This window comes from Scylla paramamosain, chromosome 8, assembly GCF_035594125.1.
Source record: "Scylla paramamosain isolate STU-SP2022 chromosome 8, ASM3559412v1, whole genome shotgun sequence".
NCBI classification, from domain to species: domain Eukaryota; kingdom Metazoa; phylum Arthropoda; class Malacostraca; order Decapoda; family Portunidae; genus Scylla; species Scylla paramamosain.
The window spans coordinates 9,562,678-9,588,115 of record NC_087158.1 but is presented as its reverse complement, the minus strand read 5'-3'; the positions used below and the strand labels follow the sequence as shown (position 1 = coordinate 9,588,115).

At 39.4% G+C, this 25,438-nt stretch overlaps 2 protein-coding genes across 4 annotated transcripts in view; both read right to left on the bottom strand.

Annotated features, from left to right (window-relative positions):
- Positions 1–14,390: 14,390 nt before the first annotated feature.
- Positions 14,391–16,190, bottom strand: LOC135102521 (piggyBac transposable element-derived protein 4-like). The gene is made up of 3 exons (XM_064007801.1): positions 15,894–16,190; positions 15,209–15,444; positions 14,391–14,796 (listed from the first exon to the last, which is right to left on the bottom strand). Exons 1-3 carry the CDS (start codon positions 16,188–16,190, stop codon positions 14,391–14,393), a joined length of 939 nt encoding a protein of 312 aa, XP_063863871.1.
- Positions 16,191–24,150: 7,960 nt separating this feature from the next.
- Positions 24,151–25,438, bottom strand: part of LOC135102760 (protein Mo25-like) — a 207,177-nt gene continuing 205,889 nt past the window's right edge. For all 3 annotated transcript variants that reach the window (XM_064008278.1, XM_064008279.1, XM_064008277.1), the window contains one exon: positions 24,151–24,661. In XM_064008278.1, coding sequence (XP_063864348.1) covers positions 24,371–24,661 — 291 coding nt within the window. In that variant the 3' untranslated portion in view covers positions 24,151–24,370. The remainder of the gene's footprint in view (positions 24,662–25,438) is intronic.

Sequence of the window (25,438 nt, the reverse complement as noted above, 5' to 3'; positions counted from 1 at the left end):
TTAGCCATAAAAGGTGTTTTGCAAGCGTTTTAGCGTTTGGGTACGTAAGAAGTTTTAAAAACTCTCAAAAGACACGTTTTTCGTAATATTGTTTTGTATTTCTCATATAGGGTGATTTCCATGTTTTTGTTTTCTTTTTTTTGCGTTTCAGGGCCTAACACGCCCAAAAACACTGAAAAGACACGTTTCTGGTAATGTCTAAGTTTTCCCATATGAATGGCTTTTCATGCATTTTGGCGTTTTGGTACCTAACAATGTGAGAAGCACTATGGGAAACAATGTGAGAAACAATGTGAGAAATACACATTTTTGTTAATGTTGTTCTTTTTATCCATATAGAGTGTGTTTCTTGCGCTTGAATATTTTGGTACCTAAGAGCGCTATGGATGCACCCAATTACTGCTTCGAGATTGACCCACGGACAGTTTTACATGATAATGAGTGACTTAAGAGCAGATGATGATAAATTTTTTGACTACTTTAGGATGACCCAGGAAAGTTTCAATGAACTCTTGGCCATAATTGGCCCCCACATTCGCAAAGACAGTACACACCTAAGGAAGAGCATTCCAGCTGAGGAGAGACTTGCCATGACATTAAGGTATGTAAATAATACAATTATTTTTAGTGAGTTTATTAAACTGTATTTCAATGAAACTGTACTGCAATACAAAGCCATATTTCCTTTCCTATATCGCTAAGATTATGAATGCTTCCAATGATAATATTTGTGTTGTCACTTCAGTGTTTTGTTCACAAATTACTCATGACTGAATCATCCGACCATGGGGATACCGCTGGTGTTTCAGATAGTTGTGCAGGTGATGGTGTACAGGGTAGTACGGGTTGGCTTTGAGGTACTGTTGGTTGTGCATGCATGATGCTAGGAGCGAAATTGTGTGATGTATGACTCGCATGTGAATATGGACTTGGGACTGTTTGTTGATATGATGTAAAATACAGATGATTTGGATGTTGTTTATACCTCTTGATCACATTCATGATTTCAAGCTTAGCATCGAACTTGACACTCTCAGGAATACTCTTGAAGTCAGGCACCAGACCAAGAAGGAAATCTGTATCATGATCGTGAGGGACGCTTGCTTTCTTAGCTAAAGCTTCCAGAATAATCTTTTCATCTGCTTGTACAGTTGATTTCTTCCTTTTTACATTAGAAGTGGAAGGTGCAGGCTCTCCTGGGTTTTCTCGTTCATCTCCCTGCACTGTAGTATCCTCGACACTTTCAGCTGCATGTGGTTTTGTTGCACAAATTTCTTGAAGAAAAGACAGCTGTTTGAAGTACAAATATTCCTTCCTCCCACTTCCTGCGCCAGATCCCGATTTTTCTTTCTTCGACAATGTCAATTCTCTTCTATAGGAGTCCCTCAAACTCTTCCATTTCCGTTGTAGATCTGTAGCTGTAAGAAGATGAAAAGATTAGTTATAAAGTTATTAGTCTACACACTAGCTTCATCAAAAATAACTACATGAATAAAATTTCAATGATAGCACAACGTTTTATCATGTATTATTATTTGTCGGGTTAAATTAAAGTCGCGTCAAAATCTGAGTAAAATGAGTTTCATGTTATAATATGTAACATCCTCTAGCGCAAGTAGTCCTATGCACTAGGTAGCCATACTTGCTATAAATAGCAGAGCATTTCTTTAGAAGTGGATATATCTCATTAACGGCTAATTTGCGGCAGAAATACCATAGAAGAAAGGTGTCTTAGAATTGTCTGAAGTATAAGAAAAACGATGTTATAGTCCGCTATCGAATATTGGGTAGTTCTATAAATTTACCGATTTTTAAATGACCTTTTCAGGTTATTAGCAACAGGGTGTTCCTCTTCTGAACTACATTACACTTTCCGGTGTAGGAAGTCCACCGCTAGAGGGATCGTGCAAGAAGTGTGCAAGGCGATAAGGGAGTATCTACACGACCTATGTTTCCCAGAATTAACAAAGCAAGAATGGCTGAAAATTGAAGAAGGCTTTCGTTGTGAAGCACACTTTCCAAACTGCATAGGCGCCATCGATGGCAAGCATGTGAGGCTCATTAAACCAACGGGCAGTGGTTCTAACTACTTTTGTTACAAGAAGTATTTTTCAATGGTGTTGTTAGCTGTATGTGACGCAAACTACAGGTTTACTTTTATAGATCTCGGTTCTTATGGTAAAGCATCAGACTCCTCAATCTACAAAAACAGTAACCTCTACAAAAAAATGCAGCAAAATACACTGAACATTCCTAGCGATAAACCAGTGTCAACGAATGGGGACCCACTTCCCTTCGTTTTCGTTGGCGACGAAGCTTTTGGCCTCTCTACTCACATGCTACGCCCGTATGGGGGAAAAAATCTCCAACACGAAAAGAAAATTTTTAATTATCGCTTATCAAGAGCGAGGCGATACATCGAAAGTGCATTTGGCATTCTCACAAATAAATGGCGCATATTTCATAGACCACTGGATTTACATGTTGAGAATGCCGAAAACATTATCAGGGCATGTTGCACTTTACACAACTTTGTAAGAGAAATCAGGGCATGTTGCACTTTACACAACTTTGTAAGAGAAAGGGATGGTGTACATTTTGAAGACACACTGAATGTAGTAGGTCTGACTGATGGTGAAGGTGCAATACAAGCAGGATGCCCTCGATCCGCTATAACAATAAGAGAAAAGTTCTCGGACTACTTTTCCAGCATAGGATCAGTGTCGTAGCAGGATAGAATGATTGGGAAAAGAGTGTAGGGCAAGTCAATGTGTGACATAGTAAAGGATGTAATGTGTTACAAACTTTTTTCTAAATTATTTCTTGTGTCACTTACTCGTATGTATTAGATATACATTATTATACATTATTATACAGCTATGTATGAAATACTAGACTTACAATATCAAATATTGTGAATATAAATATATGAAATGTCATACTTACTTGCTTTGTTTTTTTCCTTGGCAATCCAACTCATTGAAGTTGGGTACGAATATAGAGCACAATTCCTCCCATGCCTTTGCTTTCAAAATTTTGTTGCTGTATTCCTTGAGGCGCACATCCCAAATCGCTGGCCTATCTTCTATTTCAATAATGAATCACTCTGTGTCAAAGCCAAATGATGCCATGGCAGGTACAGCCCGGAGTTTGTCAAGTCACACTCTGCAGACAATAACAAATGGTATTTAAAATAATGCCAAATGTGGGAAACACATTTTAAATACGATTACAATTACATAATAACGCCAATGATATCTTACTTAGCAGTGATTAAATTTATTTGATTAAATGATTAAATAAAAAAAAACTAAAAAAAAACATGCGAAAAACTGCGTCCGTTAATATTTCATTGAATTTAAAATTTCATTTGTACTGTACTTTTTTATAACTTAAATTTATCAACTTATCGTTGAAAACGGGAAGGTTATGTATTAGGTACGGTTTGTCTGTTTATAAATAAATATTGACCTTTCACACTGAAAAAAGAATGCTAAGTACAATTTATTGGGACTTAATAACTTACCTTGTTTGAACAGCGGGACAACACACACCTCACCTCTACAAAGTTTCCTGCATCACTGATTAGCAGCCACATGTGGTCGCCAGAGGTCGCTAGTGTGCTCTCAGCCAGCCACAAAACGCTGCCACAAAATGCGCTGTTTGTGGCGGGGACGAGTGACAGCTTGCCACAGTCGCGAGCCACAGACACAAGTGTGATTGGCAAAGCTTGAAAACAATGGGAACCTATGGGAGAAAATATCCCCACCACAAAACGCAACCACTTGTGGCTCTACAAAGTCGCTAGTGTGCTCGGGGCCTAATAGTACACGTTTCTCGTAGTGTTTTCGTTTTTTTTTTTTTTTTTTTAATAGAGGGAACTTTGCATGCATCTAGCTGTTTTTCAACGTAACAAGCTCAAAAACAATCAAAATACTTTTTTTTATAATTTTATTGTTTAGCCATAGAGGGTTTTTTTTTATCCGGTTTAGCGGTTTAGTAACGTAAGAGGTTCAAAACACTCAAATTTTTTTTTTTCGTAATTTTTTTGTATTCCCATATAGGTTGAATTTCATGCTTTTAGGCGTTTTGGTACCCAACATGCTCAAAAACAATGAAAAGACGTTACTGGTAATGTCGTTTAGTTTCTTCATATAGGATGCTTTGCATGCACTTTGGCGTTTTGGTACCTAACAATGTGAAAAACACTTAAAATACACTTTTTGGTAATGTTATTTTGTTTCTCCATATAGAGTGTTATTCATGGGTTTTAGCCCGTTGCTACCTAGAAAGCTCAAAAATTCTCAAAATACATGTTTCTCTATATAGGGTACTTTGCATGCATTTTGGTGTTTTTGTAAATAAGCTCAAAAACACTCAAAATACTTGTTTCTGGTAATTTTATTATGTTTTATCCATAAAGGGTGTTTTATATACGTTTTAACGCTTCGGTACGTATGTAGCTCAAAAAATACTCAAAAGACAAATTTTTGGTAATATTTTCTTTTTTCCTTATAGGGTGCTTTCCATGCTTTTTAACATTTTGGTGCCTGGTGCCTAGCGTTTGAGTCTCTTAGGTACCAAAACTCTAATATGCTTGAATAGCATTCCACAGAGAAAGAGAACATTATCAAAAACGAGTTTTTAAAGTGCTTTTTTTTTTTTCTTTTACATCGTTAGTTTCGGAAACGCCAAAAGGCATAGAAAACCTTCTATATGGGGAGGAAAAAAGGGGGGAAATTACGAGAAACGTGTATTAGCAGTGTTTTTTTTTTTTAGCTCTCAATATGCAGAAACGGAACATTACCAAAAATTATTATTTTGAGTGTTTTTTCACATCGGAACAAAATGCCAAAATTCATGCAAAGCCATCTGTATGAAAAAAAAAAAAGACATTACCAGAAACGTGCATTTTGAGTGCTTTTCAGCGTGTTAGGCACTAAAACTCTAAAAAGGATGGAAAGAACACCATATGGGTGAGGATCTGTTGTTCAGCAGAGGCCCAGACACTCCTGAAAAAAAAAAAAAAAAGAAGAAGAAGCAAAGTTCTTAAATTATTACAAGGAGGGAATTACTTGGTATTTTGTGATGACTGTTTTTACTGACATTTATTTTTAATGAGCAGTCAACTTATTCATGCTTATTACATAGTTTTGTTAGTTTGATATTCAAGTGTGCATGTATCTAAATTGGGAAGCTGAGTGGTGGATCTGTTGCCCTGCAAATAAAGTTCCCAACTTGCATGGACATTAAAATTGCAATATATATATATATATATATATATATATATATATATATATATATATATATATATATATATATATATATATATATATATATATATATATATATATATATATATATATATATATATATATATATATATATATATATATATATATATATATATATATATATATATATATATATATATATATATATATATATATATATATATATATATGAAGTCCCCAACCTGCATGGATATTAAAACTGCAATATATATATATATATATATATATATATATATATATATATATATATATATATATATATATATATATATATATATATATATATATATATATATATATATATATATATATATATATATATATATATATATATATATATATATATATATATATATATATATATATATATATATATATATATATATATATATATATATATATATATATATATATATATATATATATATATATATATATATATATATATATAGATAGATATAAGGATTTATCCTTGATATATTCCTGATGTTGTTGTGATCATAACTTCATAAATTGTGGCACGCAGTTAACTACATTAAATATTGGTAAACTTTACAACACCATCATCACCTTAGCATATATACTTTTGTTATATAACTGGATGGGTTTTAAGCACTGCCAACACCAGCCTAACTTAACCCAACCTGGCTAACCTAACTCAACCTAATCTAACCTAAGCCTTTCACAATGTAAAATAAACATTTAAGACATAAACCTGCTCCAGCAGCTTGTTCAAGAAATAAAATAATGCTTATACGAAACCTACATGTAAGTCAGTTATGTATGTTGCAAAGTGTGAGCATAAAGAAACAATCTTTAATTTACTTAAAGCAATGTCCACAACATTAACTAAATTCCATATGAAATTTGGTCAAGATGAAACAATAAGCAAAATATGTTACTGTTTGCCTGGAACCATAAGCCATAACTTCACTCACCTGCCACATCCTCCCAGGCTTTCTTCTTTTGTGGTGTTTTGCTGTCTCCCACACCCCGACTCTCCACCTCCTCTACCAAGGTTAAGGTCTTGGTGTTGGTGAATCATTGTCACCTTGTTTTCTTAGGGGGTTCACTAGCCATGATGAAAGCATTGTGAAGACAGAGGACTGTGGTGGGTGGGGGCTGTGGGTGCATGAAATTGTATCAGGGTTTGTAAACAATGCCATATTACTTCCTTAACAATAACACAAAGTTTCCTTGTGATTGGCTGCCTTGCACATGACATTGAGTCAGTAATGTATCACTGCCAGCAACCAATGAGTATGCTTAGGCAGGTTAGCAACCTCCACCCGCCAACTGCCGCAATTCTTTGTGGATACCATTTATGAGAGATTCCAGTGCAGTTGCTGTGAGAGATGGAATTTGCCATTTGCCTGATCGCAGAATGTTAAGTAACAATCTGTTTCGTGGATCTGGCCCCAGGACTCAGACTCAGTTACAGAACCAAGTCCAGCAAGTCCACCAGCCTCAGGACTCAGATTTGTGAGTGCTCAAGCTATCAAGTCCTGCCTACCCTTCACTCCTTAGGAACTGGCAAAAGCAAAGAGATGTCTCAAACTTGACAAAACATCTGGATCAGACCATGTCCCATATGAATTCCTGAGCCACCTCACATCTCCCTTGCAAGATGCTCTTCTGTAACTCTACAACACAAACTGGCTGGAGGGAAAATGCCCTGCTTGCTGGAAGTCCTTCACTCTTATCCTCATCCTCAAGCTTGACAAAGATCTTATGCAATCAGCATCATACTTGCCTATTGCCCTCCTCTCCTGTGTCTGGAAACTGATGGAGTGGCTGGTGATCCCTTGACTTACCTGGTGGCTGGAGGAACACCAACTCTTGAAGGAGGAACAGCATGGCTTCCATTCCCACAGGAGTAACCTGGAAGTGCTGAGTCAAATAGAATATCACATCTGTGACACTTACCACCAATGCCAAGTCATGATGGCCTTCTTCACAGACCTGGAAAGGGCACTTGATTCAACACCCTATGAGGGCATCTCTACAAGCTGGTGGGTATGAACATCCAGGGACCCATCCTCACTTGGTTCTGCAACTTCCTCACGGGCTAGTCCTTCAAAGTGGCAGTGAGTGCCTCAGTCTCCATGTAATACCCCTTTCAAGGCTCCATCCTAAGCTCTCTGCTTTTTCAATAGCTTCCTTTTTGACCGCTCCCTACCTGCACACTCACATCTACTCAATTATGTCGATGATATCTCCATTGCTAGCAGTGCACCAACACTAGCGGAGGCACACAGACACCTCCAGGAGGCAGCAATGACATAGAATGACTGAATGACCACCAGGGGCCTTACTGTGGATGCACAGAAAAGTGCCCACATGTGCTTCACCCTTAAGTTATCACCAATACCACCCCACAATCATACCGTCCAGAGAGGCCATCCCTTACACCACCACACACATGTTCCTGAGACTGAGGCTAGATGGCCCCTGACTATCCTGATCCAGGCACATTGAGTACCTCCACACCTGCAATAAGATATTGAATATAATGAAGATTGCTGTTGTACAACAGAAAGCAGGCTGTGATCTCCTCTTACAGTACCACCTAGCCACCATCAGGGCCAAGCTAATGTATGGCAGCACCATCCATCCTGGCCAAACTGGACATCATCCAAAATGCTGCCCTGAGGGAGACATTAAATCCTCACCCATCACCTTCATCCATGCATAGGCCGACTTACTCCATGTGGCTAGCCACAGAAGAGAGGTGCTGTGCGAACACTTCTAGCATACCAGAACTCTACCACCCTCACATCCACTCTCTGTACTGTACTCAAACTCAGGAGTGGATGAACAGACACCTCACTGGCACCCTGGAGCCAGGCAACCACTACTGGTGAGAGCCCTGCTGGCCCAAAACACCATAGAACTAAGGTCATGTTCGCATTGAGAGTGAAAAAGCAGGCGAGAGCAAGAGAAGTCAAGTGAATTTGAGTGGCTACATTGGAAGCAGTTTCAGGTGCAAGTTGCCATGGCAACAGGCTTCCAACCACTACCCCACCACCTCCCCAGCCACCTCCACATCCATATCAGCTTATTTACTGGACATTGAGTTCAAGATCATGACTGACAAGTTGATCACCAAAGGTTTGTATACATGCTACCTATGAAACTAGAAGATGAGGGTGTCAAGTCAGTATGTGATAAGAAAGGAAGCTCTGATATCATAAAATGGCAGAACATAGTGATGTATTGTAAATTAATCATGTGAGTGGTACAATAGAGGTATACATAGTTTTGCTATAAAGGAGGCAAGCATGTAGCCTTACAATACATCATCCTTCACCCCCACCACGGTGAACGAGAGCCAGCGTCGGCAGGCATGAGAAATGAGGTGAAAATGTTGTTACAAATAGTCTTGTGGTTCATTTGTGTGGCAGTTTTTTTTAAATCTTCTCATACCATCATGTTTAGGAGACTTTTATTTACAGGATGAAAGGACTTATTTTAGTATTCATTCCATAGCTGCTGAATATGGCAGTCATATATAAAATGTGTTTTAATCAATTCAGAGCAGTGCTTTGAATTCAATTCATCATAATTTCTTTATTTCTATTTCTAGCAAGCTTTTACAAGTAAATATGAGTTTTATAATTACTGTTGAGTCTAGAGGTACCAGCCAAAATGCTCTATCAAGTTTCTGAGGTGAGATACAGCAGATAATATAGAAACATCTCTGTTATGTCACTCATTCTGACTTGAACTTGTGTGAGAAAAATAATTTTTTTACTTTTCTTGCTTTTTCACCTTTTGACCGCTGGGATGCCATCCTCTGGCCACTGCTGGTGCAGCCACTTACACATCTGGTTGTACTGTATGAAGTTTCTTGCTCTCATCTACTTTCTTGCTTTCAGTGCAGACACAGCCTAAATCTACCACCCCCTCATCCCACCAATCCACACACACCCATATCACCCTGGAAGCACATTTCTCACATGTTTTGACTACAAGTCCCTAGCCTTCTGTCCAAGACCACAAATCCCTCACTGGCAGCATCCCTCTTTCTGCACCTGGACAGGACTCACTGTCATCACCACTAGAAAATATTCACAGATAGCTTCCACTCTCCATTGTCCCTGCCACATCAGCAGCCATCTTTGACTCTGCTACTCTCATCTGCAGAATATGAGAGGCTTCCACCATAGACGGACATGGTCTTGTCACACCTCCATGCCTTCTACACTAGAGGCAAAGCTATTGTTTACATAGACTCCCTCTCATCCCTCCATCTCCTGCCCTCCCACCTCTCCCATTAACAATTTTCATTCACAACGTGCATTGTGATATTTTTCATCTCACCACCCAGGGCTGGGGGATAACCCTTCAGTAGGTGTTCTCATTTTGTTTTTGTTGGGGATTTGGGGGCCTTGCAGACAGTGGTGACACAGCCTCTAGTGCCTTGAAGGTGCTGGTAACAAGCAGGTTATTTGGTTAGATTTTGATTAGCTGTTCAGTTTTCTGTTGGAAGATCCTGGTTTGCTTGAGTATCTTGAAAGCCAAGCCATGGTCTTGGTAACCACCCAGGAGGTCTGCTAGTGTTGACTTGTGGTGTGGAGTGATGCCAGTGAGTAGAGAGCAGCGTGGTAAGAGTGCTAACAGCAGGTGTTGTGGAGTGTCTGGCTATGTGGTGTACCATGGACAGTTTGGGGTGTGCATCATGCCTAACCTGTGTGCATATAGGCATTGAGGAGGCTGTGTCCTATCCTGAGTCTGTTGACTGCTGTGTCTAGGACATGGCTAGGGGGGTGTAGCCAGGTGTCTTTCCCTGTGTAAGTTACAGTCTTTCCATAGATTGGTCAGTAGGTCAGTCTGGTCTGTGGGAAAGTCTATAGGAAAGGGATGGGAGTGGGCCTCATTTGCCGCTCTGTCAGCCAAAGTGTTTCCCACAATGCAGATGTGGGAGGGGACCCACTAAAGGTGGATTTCAATGTGTGAGGCTAACAGTTGGGATAGCAGGTGGTGTGTTTGAAGGCAGAGGGAGTTATGTGACTTGGGGTAGTGGCATTGGATGAGTTGCAGGGCTGAAAGAGAATCAATGAAAAGTGTGACTGAGCAAGGGTGGTATGGTTGTTGGCAAACTTGAGACCCTCCTTAATGGCAAACAGTATAGAGGCAGTGACCAGCAACCTCCAGGCAGTAGCAATGGGTGGTGTTGGGATGTAGACTGTTGCCCCAACTGAAGGGGGGATGAGAGGCATGACCCATCAGTGTCTATATGTAAGGTATTATTATAATATAACAATGACAGCAATGAGGTTCTGCCCAGCACTCTGCAGCCAGCCTTAGACCATGATGTTGGTGTGTGGAGCCCCTAAGAGACAACTGAAGAGAGAGGGAACAAAGGGCCCAATGGAGATGTTTTCTCTAGAGTGAGAAAGGAGGGTGGGGTGACCCAGAGGGTAGCAAAGGAGAGGGTTCTGTTTACAAAGGAGATATGGGCTTGATAAGGTAGAGAACCATGAAGTGGTTCCTTATGCTGTTGGAGGTGGAGGGAGTAGAGAGTATGGCCACTAGTGGTAGATATAAGTTTGTATGTATATATATATATATATATATATATATATATATATATATATATATATATATATATATATATATATATATATATATATATATATATATATATATATATATATATATATATATATATATATATATATATATATATATATATATATATATATATATATATATATATATATATGAGATTCACTGGTCAAGGGAAACAAAAGAAGAAAAAAAAAGAAATCCCAATGAAGTGCCAGTCCCAAGAGAGATGTCAAGAGAATCAGTGAAAGTTGTAGGATAAGCACCTTGAAACCTCTCTCTCTCTCTCTCTCTCTTGAAAGAGTTCATGTCATAGGAAGGAGGAACTACAGAAACAGGCAGGGAGTTCCAGAGTTTACCAGAGAAAGGGATGAATGACTGAGAGTACTGGTCAACTCTTGCATTAGAGAGGTAGACAGAATAGAGATGAGAGACAGAAGAAAGTCTTGTGCAGTGAGGCCATGGAAGGAAGGGAGGCATGCAGTTAGCAAGACCAGAAGAGCGGTTAGCATGAAAATAGTGGTAGAAGATAGCAAGAGATGCAACATCGCAGTGATGAGAGAGAGGCTGAACACTCTCAGAGGAAAGGAGTTGATAAGACAAAAAGCTTTTGATTCCACCCTGTTTAAAATAGCAGTATGAGTGAACTCCCATATACATGTGAAGCATACTCCATACATGAATGGACAAGGCCCCTGTACAGAGTTAGCAGCTTTTTTTTGGGGGGGGTGAGAAAAACTGACAGAAACAACTCAGAACACCTAACTTCACAGAACCTGTTTTAGCTAGGGATGAGATGTGAAATTTCCAGTTTAGATTATAAGTAAAAGACAGACTAAGAATATTCAGTGAAGGAGAGGGGGACAGTTGTGTCATTGAAGAAGAGGGGATAGTTTTCAGAAAGGTTGTATCGAGCTGGAAGATGGAGGAATGAGTTTTTGAGGCATTGAACAATAATAAGTTTGCTCTGCCCCAATCAGAAATTTTAGAGAGTTTAGAAGTCAGGCATTCTGTGGCTTCCCTGCATGAATTGTTTACTTCCTGAATGGTTGAACACCTACAAAAAGACATGGAAAAGTATGGGATGATATCATCAGCACAGGAGTGGATAGAACAAGAAGTTTGGTCTAGAAGATTATTGATAAATAATAGGAAGAGAGAGGATGACATGACAGAACCCTGAAGAATAGATTTAGGAGAATAATAGATTTCATAATAGAAGAATAGATTTAGGAGAATAATAAATTTAGGAGAAGAACAGTGTGGACAAGGAGGGTTAGCATCAGTGTAACAGTGAGGATAGGGAGAACTCTGCCTGAAAAGCTGTAACTGGGGAGGACCTAAAAGCTCTTAAAGCAATGCAGAGTGCTTAATTTTTAAATAACCTCCAATTTCACTTCATGACATTTAAAACTAATGTCACTGCATTCATTGAGATGCCTGCAATAAATGCTGCACATCAGTTTGACTTTCACCCTCACCCTGTCCACACACTGCTCTCTGATTCCAACACTCTGTTGACTGTGGCCTCTTTCTGCTGGCTGCTTCAAGGAGTTAACCTGGCAGCTTTTTTTTCTCCTTACCAGCTTCTCCAAAGAGTTGACTTGGTAAGCTTTTATCCTTACTTTTCTGTCTAGCAACAGTGGTGAACAGTCCTAGGATCATTGATTTCTTCCTCAGCTCTTTTGTATGACCCAGAATAATGTTATGGTTGTAGATATGGCCTGATGTTGGATGGGGACACGTCCCTAGAGACGCCTGGGTATCCTTCTTCATCAACCTCATCCTTTTCAGACGGGAGGCAGTCCAGGCATGAGATTGATCCACATGTAGGAACATGAAGAGGAAGAAGGACAGGCAGGATGTTTATAGTTCACAACAAGTTGTTGAATGCACTCTGCTGCTTTCAGTTGCTGGGCCTAGTCATGTAAAAAGCATCTCAGCTGATTGGTTGTCCAAAGAAGACCAACTCATCTACTTAAGTGCTGCTCTGAGTGGTATGATTGCCACACTTGACAGGGATCCTAATGCAAGTGTCCCTCAGGGGAGTGGCTCAAAGTTTAGCAGTTTCCATGATATTTCTGCTTTGGATGTGGAGGACACAGAACTTCCTCAGAGTGCTTCTGACCCCTGGAGGAATTGGGCATGCTCAGCTGTATGCAGCTGACCCAGCATGACTACAGGGATCGATGAGACTGAGTTACTCCAAGCTCCTGAGGACCTTTCAGGAAGGTCAGGAAGAGAACGGTGAGCCTCTGTCTGACTGTCTGGGTTCCATTCTTAATGCAAGCCTATGGAGTCAGCTGATTGCTGAAGGTGTGCAGAATATGTGTGGCAGGATTAAGCTCCACAGTATGTGCCTAACATGACCATCCCTACCACAAATCAAGCTACCTCCAAAGCCATGAGTGTTGGAGGGAGACAAATTGATGCCCGCCTCTTGCATACAAATGGCCTGCTCTCTAAGGTGGCACAATGTATTAATGATATAGGTGAAAGAAAACAGAAACCTGTCAGGTTTTATTTAGATGGGTTAAATAATTCTCTTAGACTCTTGACTTCTGCTATTAATTACATCATCCATTTAAGGAAGTGGCACATGCATGATTTGAATTTTGGCCAAATTTTGCAAGTGGGAGTGCAAAATTGGGGAGTCAGATCTCTTTCCCTTTGATGCTGCAAAGAGGTGTGATGAGATTCACAATGCTCATAAGCTGGGAAGGCCTTCATTCCATCCCTATAGGACAGCTGGACTGAGGAAGTTTGTTATACACAGGTAATCATCCAAGAGGCACTACAATCTGGAACAGTCAAGGCCCAGGAACATGACCAGGCCTTTTTTAGTCTAGAGGCTCCCCAGGGAAAGGTGGCACTGATACAAAGAACTCCCCAGTAAGCATACTTCCAGGCATTTTCCTCATTAATAATTCTGAAAATTTTGTAGGTGATAAAATATATGCTGCTAGACTACAATGGCAAGCCCTATCTAACAATAATGGATCCTTGGTGTTGTCAATGGCAAGGTCATTGCGTTTGATGAGCTACCTATACAAATGGTCTTGCCTAGACCTCTTGTTTTGTTTGTTGCTGATTGTAATGCTCTGGATAGTGACATGGTCAGGGTAATCCCTAGATGGCAGCAGCTGTTGTCATCTGACTCCTAAAAAGAGTGAATCATTTTTATTTAGCTTCTGTCGACTACAGCTGTGCAGCATAAATATAGTTATACCACATTTAATTAGTTTTTAATACAATCTATATATAGACTCTGCCACAATTTGTTGCTGTTGTTACCAATTTTCCATACCAAATCCTAGACTTGTAGGTGAATATTGCTCGTATTTTTGGAAGGATAATAGAGTCACTCACACCCACATCCAAAGATGTGTCCAAGACTTGTGACCTGGATGTGGATTCCCTCCACTCTCCCTTACTAAACTGTTACATTACAGTTGGTTCCACATTTTTTTTTCTTTTTCTATTCTATGTGATTCTTCTCTCTTTCTCTCACTTTGGAAGCTGTTCTTATGTGTGGTACAGCTTAAAACAAGGAGTTATGCACAAGGAAACTTGGCATATATCACAGTTGTAGATACTTCTCTTTACTTTCTTTTGCATTGCACAGTAGGTACATATCCTCTGAACTTTCTTTGTGGTGTCACCTTCAGCTGACAGTGTCTCTATGGGAAAATGTCTTCCACTCAGTATTGTAGGGCATGGCCCAAGAGTCACTGAACTTGTAGGTTTCTTTATCCAATACACATCTTTGCCATATGTGTGCACTATCTGTTCAATCAGGAGCAACTTGAAGTCAAGAGTTTTTTTCTGGCCATCATTTCTCTTGTAGATTATATGACAGTTATGCAGAGTCATTTCTATAAGTCTGAGAAATATCTTCTTATAGTACTTTTTAATACCTTTGCGAGTGATACTTAGAGCAGATGTCATCTGATCCATTAGATCTATTACCCCCCACGTGCAGTTTCTTGTATTTTATGCACACTGAAGGCTTGCTTACTTTTTTCCCGCCAGATTGTACAGTTTCCATCGAATCATCATAGATTGTGCTGAGCATGTTTACATACTTTTTGTCTCTCCATTTCATATGCATCACTTTGTTATTGAATCTGGTGATTGCCTCCCCCTTTTTCAGTTTCTTTTCTTTTACCTCCTCAGAAAGTCCCTTCCAGTTGAATTTTACTGTGCCTATGCCATAGCATCAGTTCCATGAGTTAAAAGAATATCATATAACTCAAATGATGCATAGAAGTTATCCATTCCAAGCACAAAGCCTTTATTCAGTAGGTGCTTCATAAGTGCAAGGACAATTTTAGTTGACTTACCTGAGCTTGGTTACATCCTGATCTGATAATCCTGGTATCTGGCAGTCATGTTGTGTTCTTCTCCCTGTATAGGGCAAAACATCCCATACATACCCACTTTCAGACTCTGCTAGGATGTAAGTCTCCATGCCAAACCTTGCCCTCTTCAGTGGAATATATCTCTTCCAACTAAGTCTTCCTTTCCACAGCAGCAATGAATCATCACTGCTAATGTTTTCCTTTGGGATGTAATTAGACTGAAATTTGTCCCTAAACTTGTTTAGAATCTTCCTAAATTTGAAAGCAGGATTACCATAATTTTCTTTGTCAGATAAATGCAAATACTTGAGAAGTGCAAATCTGTCTCAAGACATACATTTTCCAAAAAAAGGATGTTGCAACCAACTGGTTTGTGGAATGATATGAGTAAATAGTAGGCTTCCTTACTATGCCCTGCAGAATTGCCAAACCTACAAAGGTATACATCTCTCCAACATTAGTTTCCTTCCACAGCAGATCTTTTTTTTTTTTTCCACTTTTTTTTACTTTTTTCTCTACTCTTTCTCCTCACTTTTCTCTTCCTCCTCTTTTGTTCACAGACCATAGCAGCATATCTGTTCGTTTCACTAACTAGATATTCAATAATATCATCATCTACAAAAGCCAAACATATATCCAGTGGGTTTTGAGGTTTTTCTAAAATTACTATAACACCCATGTCTCTGGTGAAAGTCAATTGTTCTCTACTAACAGGAGACTGACTCATCCACCCAACTGAAACACTGTTATCATAGCCACCAGCTTCACCATCGGACAGACTGTCATCTGCTTCCTCTACAATATTAGGCTGTGAATCATCTCCACTAGCAGTGTCATCATCATCATCACTCCCTGATGCGCTTTCTGCATCACTGCTGATAGCATCCATAAACTCATCATCTAAATCATGACTCAGAATCAGCTGTATATCATCATCAGTAATCCTCCTCCTTGAAGGAAACATTGCTGTGTCTAAATTCCCAAATATGAATAGAAAATATTGAGATATCAGGGTTATAGTAGACACAAAGGAGTGTTGCACCCTCTAAGACAGCTGGGGACTGAGTGAGAATTTAAGTGAGAAGTAACGTACACCATGGCGAGTCGTAAGTTGCTAACTAATTTTTTTTTTTTTTTTTTTTGGTTATTATGCACTCATACGTGACTGTCTATATATAGTCGCTACTGGGAAATAAAGGGGCATTAATTTTGGAGACGAGTCTATATACAGTCACCCCGCAACTTCTCGCTAGAATCTAGACCATTTAGATATAGTTCCACTGCCGGCAAGGGAGTTAATTTTTTTTCTTTTTATTTTATGTAGGAAGGACACTGGCCAAGGGCAACAAAAATCCAATAAAAAAAAATGCCCACTGATATGCCAGTCCTATAAAAGGGTCCAAAGCGGTAGTCAAAAGTGGATGAATAATTGAGAGAGAGAGAGAGAGAGAGAGAGAGAGAGAGAGAGAGAGAGAGAGAGAGAGAGAGAGAGAGAGAGAGAGAGAGAGAGAGAGAGAGAGAGAGAGAGAGAGAGAGAGAGAGAGAGAGAGAGAGAGAGAGAGAGAGAGAGAGAGAGAGAGAGAGAGAGAGAGAGAGAGAGAGAGAGAGAGAGAGAGAGAGAGAGAGAGAGAGAGAGAGAGAGAGAGAGAGAGAGAGAGAGAGAGAGAGAGAGAGAGAGAGAGAGAGAGAGAGAGAGAGAGAGAGAGAGAGAGAGAGAGAGAGAGAGAGAGAGAGAGAGAGAGAGAGAGAGAGAGAGAGAGAGAGAGAGAGAGAGAGAGAGAGAGAGAGAGAGAGAGAGAGAGAGAGAGAGAGAGAGAGAGAGAGAGAGAGAGAGAGAGAGAGAGAGAGAGAGAGAGAGAGAGAGAGAGAGAGAGAGAGAGAGAGAGAGAGAGAGAGAGAGAGAGAGAGAGAGAGAGAGAGAGAGAGAGAGAGAGAGAGAGAGAGAGAGAGAGAGAGAGAGAGAGAGAGAGAGAGAGAGAGAGAGAGAGAGAGAGAGAGAGAGAGAGAGAGAGAGAGAGAGAGAGAGAGAGAGAGAGAGAGAGAGAGAGAGAGAGAGAGAGAGAGAGAGAGAGAGAGAGAGAGAGAGAGAGAGAGAGAGAGAGAGAGAGAGAGAGAGAGAGAGAGAGAGAGAGAGAGAGAGAGAGAGAGAGAGAGAGAGAGAGAGAGAGAGAGAGAGAGAGAGAGAGAGAGAGAGAGAGAGAGAGAGAGAGAGAGAGAGAGAGAGAGAGAGAGAGAGAGAGAGAGAGAGAGAGAGAGAGAGAGAGAGAGAGAGAGAGAGAGAGAGAGAGAGAGAGAGAGAGAGAGAGAGAGAGAGAGAGAGAGAGAGAGAGAGAGAGAGAGAGAGAGAGAGAGAGAGAGAGAGAGAGAGAGAGAGAGAGAGAGAGAGAGAGAGAGAGAGAGACGAGGAGAGAGAGACGAGGAGAGAGAAAGAGAAACGAGAGAGAGAGAGAGAGAGAGAGAGAGAGAGAGAGAGAGAGAGAGAGAGAGAGAGAGAGAGAGAGAGAGAGAGAGAGAGAGAGAGAGAGAGAGGGGGGGGGAGATAATAAAGTTTACTTTTTTGTAAGACATAGAACAGGGATGCAATTATGAAACTGTGTTTATGGAAATTTCAGGATTTAGTGAACCCATGGCTGGGAAAAGATTACTGTACACCATTAAACTTATCAGCTCCTAGTTTTCTTTTCCTATTGTTTCACAGCTCACTTTTAGGTCTTCTTGAGCTGTTCCATTGTGTTTCATTATCATATATTGACCCTCTCATACACCAGTAAATTTCTTAAGTTTTCATTCCAGTACTTCTTCTGTTGGCAGGCATTTGTGGCCTTTCCATGCATCGTGCAAAACTTTGATTTAGAAGTAGTTCTCTTTCCTTTGAGACTCATAATTAGGCACATATCATATATCACTAAACTCATAAGGAAATTATCTATATGATGCTCACATAAAAAATTCACTAGAAAGTAATCTCACTAAATTTTTTCCTCAAAAATAAATACAAGAAAAAAAAACATAACCTCATAACTTGGACTTTTCCTGCCAGCATTCTGCATGCTACACATCACCTAAACTGTCTTTTTATGAGCTTTACAATGGTCCTACAGGACCATTGAACTTCAATGTTCACCACCAGCTTTGGCTTTTCTCTCCCTTCACTGACCATCCTGGTGAACTAGCCTACAACTTTGAAATCCTCCATGACCTAGAGCAATTGGTGCAACACCCTACTCGTATTCCTGACCGTCTTGGAGATATGCCCAACATTCTTGACCTTTTCCTGACCTCTAATCCTTCTGCTTATGCTGTCACCCTTTCTTCTACGTTGGGCTCCTCCGATCACAATCTCATATCTTTATCTTGTCCTATCACTCCAATCCCTCCTCAGGATCCCCCTAAGCAAAGGTGCCTCTGGCATTTTGCCTCTGCTAATTGGGGGACCTGAGGAGGTATTTTGCTGATTTTCCTTGGAATGATTACTGCTTCCGTGTCAGAGACCCATCTTTGTGTGCTGAGCGCATAACAGAGGTGATAGTGTCTGGCATGGAGGCGTACATTCCTCACTCTTTTTCTCGTCCTAAGCCTTCTAAACCTTGGTTTAACACAGCTTGTTCTCATGCTATACATGATAGAGAGGTGGCCCACAAAAGGTATTTAAGCCTTCCATCACCAGAATCTCATGCACTTTATATTTCTGCCTGGATCCATGCCAAGTCTGTTCTCCAACTAGCCAAAAACTCCTTCATTAACAGAAAATGTCAAAACCTTTCAAGATCTAACTCCCCTCGTGATTTCTGGCATCTAGCCAAAAATATCCCCAATAACTTTGCTTCTTCTTCTTTCCCTCCTCTACTTTAACCAGATGGCACCACTGTTATCACATCTATTTCTAAAGCTGAACTCTTTGCTCAAACCTTTGCTAAAAACTCTACCTTGGACGATTCTGAGCTTGTTCCTCCCTCTCCTCCACCCTCTGACTACTTCATGGCACGTATTAAAATTCTTCGCAATGATGTTTTCCATGCTCTCGCTGGCCTAGACCCTCGGAAGGCTTATGGACCTGATGGGGTCCCTCCTATTGTTCTCCGAAACTGTGCCTCCGTGCTTGCACCTTGCCTAGTCAAACTCTTTCAGCTCTGTCTGTCAACATCTACCTTTCCTTCTTGCTGGAAGTTTGCCTACATTCAACCTGTTCCTAAAAAGGGTGACCGTTCAAAACCTTCAAACTACCGTCCTATTGCTTTAATTTCCAGCCTATCTAAAGTTTTTGAGTCTATCCTCAACAGGAAGATTCTTAAACATCTATCACTTCACAACCTTCTATCTGATCGCCAGTATGGGTTCCGTCAAGGCCGCTCTACTGGTGATCTTCTGGCTTTCCTTACTGAGTCTTGGTCATCCTCTTTTAGAGACTTTGGTGAAACTTTTGCTGTTGCCTTGGACATATCAAAAGCCTTTGATAGAGTCTGGTACAAAGCTTTGATTTCCAAACTACCCTCCTACAGTTTCTATCCTTCTCTCTGTAACTTCATCTCAAGTTTCCTTTCTGACCGTTCTATTGCTGCTGTGGTAGATGGTCACTGTTCTTCTCCTAAATCTATCAACAGTGGTGTTCCTCAGGGTTCTGTCTTGTCACCCACTCTCTTCTTATTATTCATTAATGATCTTCTAAACCAAACTTCTTGTCCTATCCACTCCTATGCTGATGATATCACCCTGCACTTTTCCACGTCTTTTCATAGACGTCCAACCCTTCAGGAGGTAAACATGTCACGCAGGGAAGCCACAGAACGCCTGACTTCTGATCTTTCTAAAATTTCTGATTGGGGCAGAGCAAACTTGGTATTGTTCAATGCCTCAAAAACTCAATTCCTCCATCTATTAACTCGACACAACCTTCCAGACAACTATCCCCTCTTCTTCAATGACACTCAACTGTCCCCCTCTTCTACACTGAACATCCTCGGTTTGTCCTTTACTTATAATCTGAACTGGAAACTTCACATCTCATCTCTAGCTAAAACAGCTTCTATGAAGTTAGGTGTTCTGAGACGTCTCCGCCAGTTTTTCTCACCCCCCAGCTGCTAACTCTGTACAAGGGCCTTATCCGTCCATGTATGGAGTATGCTTCACATGTCTGGGGGGTTCCACTCATACTGCTCTTCTAGACAGGGTGGAATCAAAAGCTTTTCGTCTCATCAACTCCTCTCCTCTAACTGACTGTCTTCAGCTCCTCTCTCACCGCCGCAATGTTGCATATCTAGCTGTCTTCTACCACTATTTTCATGCCAACTGCTCTTCTGATCTTGCTAACTGCATGCCTCCCTCCCCTCCTTCCATGGCCTCGCTGCACAAGACTTTCTTCTTTCTCTCACCCCTATTCTGTCCACCTCTCTAATGCAAGAGTTAACCAGTATTCTCAATCATTCATCCCTTTCTCTGGTAAACTCTGGAACTCCCTGCCTGCTTCTGTATTTCCACCTTCCTATGACTTGAATTCCTTCAAGAGGGAGGTTTCAAGACACTTATCCACCAATTTTTGACTACTGTTTTGACCCTTTTATGGGACTGGCATTTCAGTGGGCATTTTTTTTATTAGATTTTTGTTGCCCTTGGCCAGTATCCTTCCTACATAAAAAAAAAAAAAGTGTGACATTGAATTAGATCTCAAGAAAATAATAGAAAACTGAAATCAACATTCATGGATGGCCTGAGTCATGGGCTGAAACTGAAAAATGATCTAAGTCAGTCTATTCTGGGATGCATCAGTGTCACAAATTCATTACTTTTGTGAAACTTATGCTCATCTTTGAATCACCAAAAACTGATGCACTTATACCAAAAACTTTATTTTTAATGAATGTTGTTATGACCAGGTTCAGCCCCCTTCACAGCTGCCACTACACTTAAAGTCAGCTTTCCCTTGGCTAGCTCCTTCTAGCCTAGTTTAGGCATAAACATAATGAATCCAGGACATGCTGGTCATCAACCACCATTAAATCACTGAGGTTGCCACTCCATTTAACCCACCCACAGATAAGGGAATATAACAAATTCTAACTTAATCCCCTAAGTTGGAAAGAACTAATGAGCCACAAGCTAGGGAGCACAGACCATACAGATGACACCCATATATGAGGGTATGATACCCTGTGGGCTAGCTCCCACAAACAGGCCACCCACAACCAACAGGAATATTATACACATACACTCTTGCCAGAGAACAGCCTATCTACAATCTTCCAAAAGACAGGCCCACACCTCTGACACAGCTGGTGAAACCTGGGGAGGGTAGACAGCTGTAATCTAACCAAATAACCCACCCTTAGGTGCAAAGTAATAATATGCCCTTCCTATTCACTGTAACATGCCTCTCTTTCTTTAAGCAGCATGTCTGCTCTCTATGATATCCGGCCAGTTACTGAGTTGGCAGCATGTGAGAGAGTCCGTTAACCTACCTCCCCCCACTATGCAGACACAGGATGGGAGAACTGGGAGGTAAGGAAGGAAGGAGGAAGGTGGAGCTAGGTGGTAAATTTTTGTCCCACTCACCTCGCTGTCACTCACTACATGGCTCCCTCTCCCAGACTAAACATTTAAGGTTCAAAAATTATTGTGGGATTATTTGGAGGGCTGGGTGAAAACTAATTATTCCATGGGAAAGAGCAACTTTTCTTCTATATGCTTTAGCAATTTCAGCTTTCAAGAAGAAATGGAAGTAGAGGAAATGGGTGGGGAAGAACAATTTCAGCTTGTATAAATTTCTTAAGTAACCCAGTGCCTCACTCTACCTGTCAATAACGTGTCTACTCACACTATCTCATCTTTCTTCCCCTCATCATCCTCCTTCTCTGTTCAGTTCCCTTTCTTCTTCTCACTATCTCTGTTCATTATTTCACTGCGTGTAACAATGCAAATCAGTTTTTTTGACACTTGTGCATCAGTGTAGTTTCATATGAGGACATTTTGACGCACATGTGTGTTAGGTACATGAGAGGGTAAGTGCCCACAATTTTGATGTCAATAAGGGGAGGGAGGGGGGAAGGGGGAGAGAGAAGGAAATAAAAATCACTTTCTACTGACCACTTTTGGCACTTACCATACTTCATACTATGCAGCACCAACATGCCTTTCTTGCACAGGCCTGCTCATTCTGTGTGATCAATAAATGGTTATATTTAAAATATAAAGGTTTAAGGAAAAACTATTTGTTTCTATTTCATATACTTTTTGGCATGTAATCACTAGCCAATATTATTAGATCATGAAAATTATACAAATTGAAAATTCTTTGAATTAAAATTCACAACATTGCTTAAATATACCATATGTTTCTTCTGTAACTGTACTGGACAAAATAATTATGCAGTCCTTAAGTTGGTAAAAAGAAATTGTCCAGTTATAATAAATCTAAAATCCCCAGAACTAAAACCATACAAATATATCATCATGGACTGACTTGATTTGTTAACCACCAATGCAAATGTAAAATTCTAAGACACTTTCCCTTGGAAATATATCACAATGCCATATGCTAAACTAGTGGCAGCATCCCAACTTTTTCTGTTCTTGTAGATAATGCTTTGTCTCATATTTCCTGACCTTGCATAAGTATAACACAGCAAACTATACTGAAATTTTAAAATCCTGATCAATATATCTTCTCCCTCTACATGGACTTAGTGCAGAGTTCTACTCTTTCCCACACAGTTTAACTAAACATATTAAGCCTCTTGATAAAATCATATACAGGCATCTTACATAAAAGATTAATAAGAAGTAGAGATAGTTGCTTATTCTTCAATGATGCCAATTAATCTAAATTTATCTAATTAACAAAGCTATCATAAACTAAAGAATCATAGTTTATGAATAGGAATACCTTTGAGAGTTCATGTGAAAGACTTTTCAAGTCTTCATCAGAGAAACTCAACAGTGAAATATCTACAACTGTTAGTGACATGCACAATGCATGGTGATTTGTAAGTGAACCATGAAATATAATTCTATTTGCAAAGAACAATACTTGGATTATCTTAAGTACTGAAATATAACATTAAAACAAAGAAATAATTAAATCTAGCATGGTAACCAACTATTATATATATATATATATATATATATATATATATATATATATATATATATATATATATATATATATATATATATATATATATATATATATATATATATATATATATATATATATATATATATATATATATATATATATATATATATATATATATATATAAAATTCACATCCCATTTCACATACACTTATGTACAAATATAAAAGACATTTTGTCCATAAGAAATTTATATGTGGCAGCTCAGAATTATTTATCAAACAGTAACCATTAGACATTAATATTGTACTGCATTAACAGCTTTGCTCTTTTATCATTATTTCCACATGGTGATGCTGTCATTGGAAATTTACTTAGAACATTACATATTGAGACCAATGGCATGAACTGGATTCCAAAGTTACTTTCTGACTACCTTTTCACACTTGATCACTTACAAAGATCTGGAATGCCCTATGTAACAGGGTTACTCATAAATATGCAAACATTGGCCCCAAGGACATCATGCTGACAATCCCTGTTCCAGACTAAAATGTACTGATCTGACGGACCATTCTTCACACACACACACACACACACAACACACACACACACACACACACACACACACACACACAAACACACTAATAAGAAAAGTAGTAATATGTAATAATAATGATGGTAATAATAATAATAATAATAATAATAATAATAATAATAATAATAATAATAATAATAATAATAATAATAATAATAATAATAACAATAGCAGCAACAACTATACATCAGGTGTTCCAGTAGCAAAATCAAGCAATAAAAATCTAAATAAATACAATGAAAAGATATGATGCAGGTATGTATACACACACACACACACACACACACACACACACACACACACACACACACACACACACACACACACTAATCCAAGGACAAAGCTGATAATCTGAAATATTCTTAAGGAAGCTCTACAATCTTCAAGCTTCAGACTGATGACATGGTTCAATCAAGTAGTAGCTGGTGAAAACCAAGCCACTATGCATGCTGCCACTTCATCACTTGTAGTTTTTGCAAACTACTGGTCTGAGGGGAGAGGTTTAAGTTCTTTGATTTGCTTAATCAAATAAGCTTTCTCATCATTGAATTGTTCATCTTCAGAACGGTCTGTATGGAAGCGTGTCAAAAATTCCACAAGCTTGTCTTGATTTCGTAACAGGATCTCTAAGATAGGTCGAGGCTTGTCTGGATTGGCAACAAACACTTTGAATACGTGGAAGGCTTCAAACTGTATATTACGAGATTTTTCTCTCAACATAATCATCATCAACTTCAAGTTGTCTGGATTACTGATGTACCTTTTCATAACCTGAAATGAAAAGATAGACATTTTATTAAATCTTATATATTTTTATATTCTAACACATCCTACTACATAAGAATAGGATGTGATCTTTGGATTATTTTGAATAAACTAGTATGAAATTAGATACAATACATAAAAACACACATTGATGATATTCAGCAGATAGGCAACAGGTAGTTGCCTATCAAACTTAATTCGTTCCTGAAAGCCGTTCAAAATCCAAAATGTTTGAAAACCAAAACTATTTTCCCCATAGGAATCAATGTAAAATGGATTAATCTGTTGGTAAAGGGCAGGGGTGTCCTGTAGTGTGCATGTTGCAACAGCTGGATGTTCATATACAGTGAAACCTTGGTTTTCAAACTTAATTCGTTCCTGAAAGCCGTTCGAAATCCGAAATGTTTGAAAACCAAAACTATTTTCCCCATAGGAATCAATGTAAAATGGATTAATCTGTTCTCAGACACTCATCAACCATGTCTTAGCAGGTAATGATCGACATTCCCACTGCTAAGATGGCTGCTCCACAACATCACCGGCTTAGAAATTTTCTATCCAGAAAGGATGTATTGAATGAACTTGGTGACACAGAAGTCACCAAAAATATTGTTTAGACCATGCAGGCATTCTCTTTGTCACCGATTAAGTGAGGGAAGCCTTAAAGAGTGACACAGAGAGAAGCAACCCACTCAACGACAAAATAAAGGTGATCATAACAAACATCTGCTGGGAAAAGCTACAGGGAAAATGCAGTTGTGCAGTAGTGATGGTGTTGTGGTT